This window comes from Mandrillus leucophaeus, unplaced genomic scaffold (assembly GCF_000951045.1).
Source record: "Mandrillus leucophaeus isolate KB7577 unplaced genomic scaffold, Mleu.le_1.0 Scaffold1061, whole genome shotgun sequence".
Lineage (NCBI taxonomy): Eukaryota > Metazoa > Chordata > Mammalia > Primates > Cercopithecidae > Mandrillus > Mandrillus leucophaeus.
The window spans coordinates 697,617-703,616 of record NW_012098777.1 but is presented as its reverse complement, the minus strand read 5'-3'; the positions used below and the strand labels follow the sequence as shown (position 1 = coordinate 703,616).

General features: G+C 33.0%; 1 protein-coding gene across 1 annotated transcript in view; it reads left to right on the top strand.

The window, feature by feature from the left end:
* LRP1B (low density lipoprotein receptor-related protein 1B) overlaps positions 1–6,000 on the top strand; it is a gene marked incomplete at its 5' end in the record, with an annotated part of 705,068 nt that overhangs the window by 31,518 nt on the left and 667,550 nt on the right. Inside the window, 2 exons of the mRNA XM_011984332.1 lie at positions 1,526–1,700; positions 2,572–2,666. Of these exons, the coding sequence (XP_011839722.1) occupies positions 1,526–1,700; positions 2,572–2,666 (270 nt within the window). The remainder of the gene's footprint in view (positions 1–1,525; positions 1,701–2,571; positions 2,667–6,000) is intronic.

The following is a 6,000-nucleotide window of genomic DNA, read 5'->3' as shown; positions in this document are numbered from 1 at the left end:
AAAAAAAAAAAAGAAACTGGCTGAGGATGACTGAAAATAAGAAGAAATGTGAAGTTTAAGATTGAGAAGTAAGTTTATATTTGAAATTAACCAACTTACCTGTATATTAATCATGAAAAGTAATTTGCAGAGTGAAAGGGTTCTTGATTTGAAGAGAACCGGAAACACGAGTAATATCTTCTAAGGCAACTGTGATTAATAGTTAGTTAGAAGTACTAAAAGGATTTTTGAGCAGCAAGGTAGGCTCAGTTGAGATTCTGGCATGGAAATGTAAGCTGGAAACCTACCATTCAAATACTGCACTTTACGGCTCACTCAGAACTGTCAGGCCCCCACATCTTGTTTTGCTGTCTTACATTTTGAACTAGTTGGCATACTTTACAGATCTGGAGTTTCCACTTTCACATTAAAAAAATCTAGCTTTGTGGCTTCTTCTGAAAAGAATAAAAATGGAAGATACAGCAATTTGACTAGAGCTAAGTAGCAGCCGCTCAGAAGTTTTGATTGGAATCACCAACCTTGAGCAGTAACAGAATCTTGGGCCTCTCCTCGGAACTACTGAATTAGAATCTTTATTTTAACAGTCTCCAGGTGTCTTGTAAGTTTGAGAAATAGTGGTCTAGAGAACTCTATAAGTACAGAATGCTAGAAAATATTAAAATTTTCTAAAATAAAACCAAAATCAAGATAATCAAATGCTATAAATTTGACATTAAACTGGACTACTTTATATGTTAATATTTCTGAAAAGATTTTCTGCATTCATCCTTTATAACACTTTATTTTTGTTTTTCTTGAAAAGGTGCAATTTTTAAGTGGAAGTTGGAATGTGCAATTATATTTAAGCCTAAATTCCATAATTGTTTTAAAAGGTGTCTAATTCAATAATACAGGACTAACAACCAAAATATTTATATTGACTGTAACAAATCCAAACTTAATTCGATTTCAGAATTTTCTGCAGAATCCACATTGAAGGAATGTTAAAATGATTTTATTGAATTTTCTCTTCTCAGTCAATTCCTCTTAATTATGTTTTGAAAGATGTTCAACTCTGGTGATTCTTTTAGGAAAGTTGAATTGTTTTATTTCATTTTAGTAACAACTTGGCACTTAAAACATAAAATAGCCCATTTGTTGATGGCCCACAAGTACTTTCTCCTAACTAGAAAGATGTGCTACCAACTAGAGAAGCTATTACTCTAATTTGAATTTTGGTCACCTTGGCTCATAAGACTGCTGCCTGTGTTTGCTCCTAAGTGTTTACTAGTGAATCATTGACTGTTAGTGTAATTTCAATGCTAATTGTTGCTTCAGGTTTTCAAATAGCTCAGCAGTAAGACATTAATGTTTATTCATGCCTTAAGAAGGGCTGATAAGGGAATGAGATTACAATCTTGTGTGATTTTAGCTAACAAATTAAAGTGTAAATTAAATTTTCCCTCAGATAGAAAATAACTACTTGGAGAGCCAATACAATGAAAACCTTCATTCACTTTTAAATCTTCTCTTTCCTGTTTTATAGATATTCAGAGTATCAGAGGACTAGCAGTGGATTGGGTGTCACGTAATTTATACTGGATTAGCTCAGAATATGATGAAACACAAATTAATGTGGCAAGGCTAGATGGCTCTTTGAAAACCTCAATTATCCATGGAATCGATAAGCCACAGTGTCTTGCAGCTCACCCAGTCAGGGGGTAAAGTATGATTATTTTTTTTAAGCTTTTCCAAAATTTCAGAGACTTTTGCTCTGATTTTATATAAAAACACTATTTAATTCAGAGGATATATATGTGTGTGTATATATATATATATATATATATGCCACAAGAGTCACAAAATTTAAATATGGAAACTGTAAAAGAGATTCCTGGTTAGAGTTGTATTATCTGGAGATTATATATATCCTACACCAACATATATATCTGTAACATGTGTCGTAAGATCTCATTAATTTATGTTTCTAAGAAATGACAGTTCTGAATAAAAACAGATGTAGGAGAAAGTGGTTGCTTTCATTTTGAAAGCCAGTGGTTAAAAATGCATGTACTGCATGTTGGTATCATGGTCACTGCTATGTAGATCAGATTCTTCAATCTTTTGGATGGTCACCTTGTACCCTTAAGGGAGCTTGCATAGAGTTGAAAGAGATTCTTTTCTCTCTAGTGCTTTCAACAGCAATAGTAGAAATGAGTTTGTTTCCCTCTGTGGCATCTGATTTTTTCAGAGCCAAGAGGACTCAATCTTGATGAATTACTTAACAAAGAAAGTAATTTACTATAGTCTTAGCTAAATATTCAGTCATGTATGTAGGAGGAAAAAGGAAGTGAGTTTTTTTTTTTTTTTTTTTTTTTCCACTGACAGGAAAAAGCAAGAATGGTACTTACTTCTCAGGCAAATATGTAGGTTATCGCCAGCAAATGGCTGAACAATTTTCGATTTTTCTGAAGAGAGTTACTCCTGAGTCCAGAATATATTCTTATGTTTACTTTGTTTTTTAGTATATATTTCTACTCAGTGAGTAGGTCTACATCTAATATTTTCAATCCATATCTCTTTTGAATTAAGAAAACTCTACTGGACCGATGGAAACACAATTAACATGGCAAATATGGATGGCAGTAATAGCAAGATTCTGTTTCAGAATCAGAAGGAGCCAGTTGGTAAGTATTTTTTAATAGTCACCAAGTTTTCAATGTGACAAACCTATACTTGTACAATATACCTTTGATCTAGATCCTAAAAGAAAATATTAAAGATTAGTAAAATAAGTAAATTCAGGAATTGATCAATTTCATTGAATCCATTGGGTTTCTGTTAGGTTTATTAGTCAAAGTTCTCTAAAGGGACAGAATTAATAGGATAAATGAACATACAAAGGGGAGTTTATTAGGAGAATTGACTCACAGGATGACAAGGTGAAGTCCCACAATAGGCCATCTGCAAGTTGAGGAACCTGGAAGCTAGTCCGAGTCCCAAAACCTCAAAAGTAGGAAAGCCGACAGTGCAATCTTCAGTCTGTAGCCAAAGGCCTGAGAGCCCCTTGCAAATCACTAGTGTTAAGTCCAAGAGTCCAAAAGCTGAAGAACTTGAAGTATGAGGTTCAAGGGCAGGAAGTATCCAGCATGGGAGAAAGATGGAGGCCAGAAGACTCACCAAGTCTGCTCTTTCTCTGCCTGCTTTTATGCTAGAAGCTGGTTAGATCGTGCCCACTCAGACTGAGGGTGGGTCTGCTTCTTCCAGTCCACGGACTCAAATGTTAATCTCCTTTGGCAACAGCTTCACAGACACACCCAGGAACAATACTTTGCATTCTGCAATCCAAACAACTTGACACTCAATATTAACCATCACATTAGGCGAGGAGGAAACATTATCTGAACAGGAAGATTAATTTTTTAACATAATTTTTGCAATATATTAAATAAGTTACATTAATGTAATTAATAAATATTTTTACTGGTGAAATATCTGATACAATACTACAGTGGCAGTATAACTACTGAGTCTTTTCCTGATCATCATTATTGTGTCATTATTGATAATTACAAGGTTTGGGGTTTTGATATTTAGTATTTAGTCTTTATTTACTCTGCAGTGTGTTAATTTAGTTTCTTATTCTACCTTTGCGAACCATTGCAAATAATCAGATATAACATGATGGCACTGACAGAGAACTTTGACTTGTTCCCAAGAAATATCTTTGAAAATATTAAGTATAAACATTCTCTTAGAATATAATATTTTACTCATTTGTATGTAGATATCTATAATACTGTTTTGAACCTTAATCACTTTTTCCTCATGTTTTCTTGCATACCTTTGAGAAGCAAATATTGTTACAGGGCCTATTTGTCATTTCCAAATACCTTTTAAAATATTAGTAAGCCCCAATTGTTGTATTATTATAATAAAGATGCAAATGGTGGAATATACAACAGAAAATTCATTATTTTGTTTCAGTTGAATACTATGTATTTTTCGAATCTGGGAAAACAATCAATATATCATGAAGCTTGTCAATTTTTTCTTAGTTTTAGAAATTTAGAAACTTAGTTTTAGAAATTTAGGGCACATTTTTTCATAGTCATGATTCAATAAAGATGTAGTATCACTAAGATTTGCAATAAATAATTCTTTTCATGTGGTCTATAGAATAAACCTCTGACATAAAATGATACTGTTAACAGCTCTTTAACCAGTTTGTTCTAAGATTTTTGCATAATTGAAAGTCAGAGTTGTATTAGAAATTAAAGGCAAATTGAAACACTAATGCTTCTATGTGGGAGATGATAGAATTAAAGAAACAAAGGTCTCTACAAGATTAGGGCCCATACAAAGGACTCAATTTGAACTAAGGCAATTCAGCTGGTCCTTATCTGGAACTGTTCAAAATATGTAATGTTGAAAAATGAGTGTGATAGAAATAACATAAGCAAATCGAGCCCTTACATGGTAATACGGTAATCATAGTTTATACCAAAATGTTAATGTATATGCTTATTTCTATAATGGTGAAAACCTTGTCTTTTCTAATACTAAATATCCAGTTTCCTACTCAATTTTTTTTTAATAAAAGGCCTAACAGCTTATAATTTTAAATAAAAAAAGTTTATAAGAGAGGTATTTGTGTTACCTATTCACAATTTATAGCTGGTCCCTCAGATGTCGTTCACCAAGTGATATTTTTAACTGCATAAGGATGATGATTCAGCTTTCAATAACACATATGTCTACTTTATGTCAGTGATTATATTTGAAAATTTAAAAAAAATAGATTTTCAAAATGACACTTTTTAAAAGTTTTAATTTGTACAAGACATATTATTTTAGCATAATTGACTATACCTTAAATCAGTATTGAATATGGCTGTGAGTCAAACATTCATTTATTCAATAAACAGATTTTTATTGAGTATTGGATTTTGCACTAGGCCTGTTGATAAAAATTTGACACTGTCCTTTTCCTGATGGGGCACAGGAACCTAAATTATTTTAGAATCCATTAAGTAAATTTAACTCATTGCCCTTGAGCAAGTTACTTTTAGCTTGGTGTGCTTGGTTTCCCTATTCATATAATCAAGACAAAATGTCTTTTTTTATAAGGTTCTCATGAGAACTGAATGAGAAAAATTTATGAGGCAAAACATCTGGCCCTTAATAATAGAAACTGTCAGTAATAGCGGTAGTGTGTACATTAGGTCCAACAGACTGGAATTCAAATTATATGATTGTCTGTAGTATTAAGACTCTAAGTGAGTTTACTGAAGAATAAACAGAATAGATTCCATAGAAATGTAGTAGAGGAAATATATGTAACCAAGTGGGCCTCTGAAATGAGCAAATGTTTACATAAATGTGGGGATTTAACTCAATACTGCTTTGCTGCTCGGGCTAAGAGGCAAACAAGTTTAAGGTTAAGCACCTTCTGGTAACTTTCTACTTTAGCTTGCTATTCCTGTTAAGCAGGTGCCCAGATTGATAGTCTCCCCAGTGCTTAATGAAAAGCTGTGTTGTCCATGTATAAATGCAATACTCTTCTTTTTAACTTTTTAAATACTTCCAAAATCTGAATGCTCTGCAGCAGTTCCCCAGCTTGCTATATACTGTCACATCCCTCTCTGCCCCAGAAATCCTTATTTTAGATACCCACAGAAGAAAGTGAGCAGACGAAGTCTCTCCTGCCTCTATTCTCTCCCATCTCCCTACCATGAGCAATGTTTGTAGATCACTTAACATCTCCTTTGGTAACATTCACCATTTGGATTTGCCAATCCAAATTAAGTGAATTAAATTGTTCAAAGTCTAAGTACAAGAAGAAAAAGAAAATTAAGAAATCCAGGAATTAGGGACAATGTATAGCAATTTTCACATATACATAAAACATTATTTTTGTCATATTTCAGGGACAACACAGTTGGGGAAAAAACTGTTATTTGAGGAACCAAACATATCTGAATATGAATCACTGCTTCGATGCGTATTAACTCTGTGACT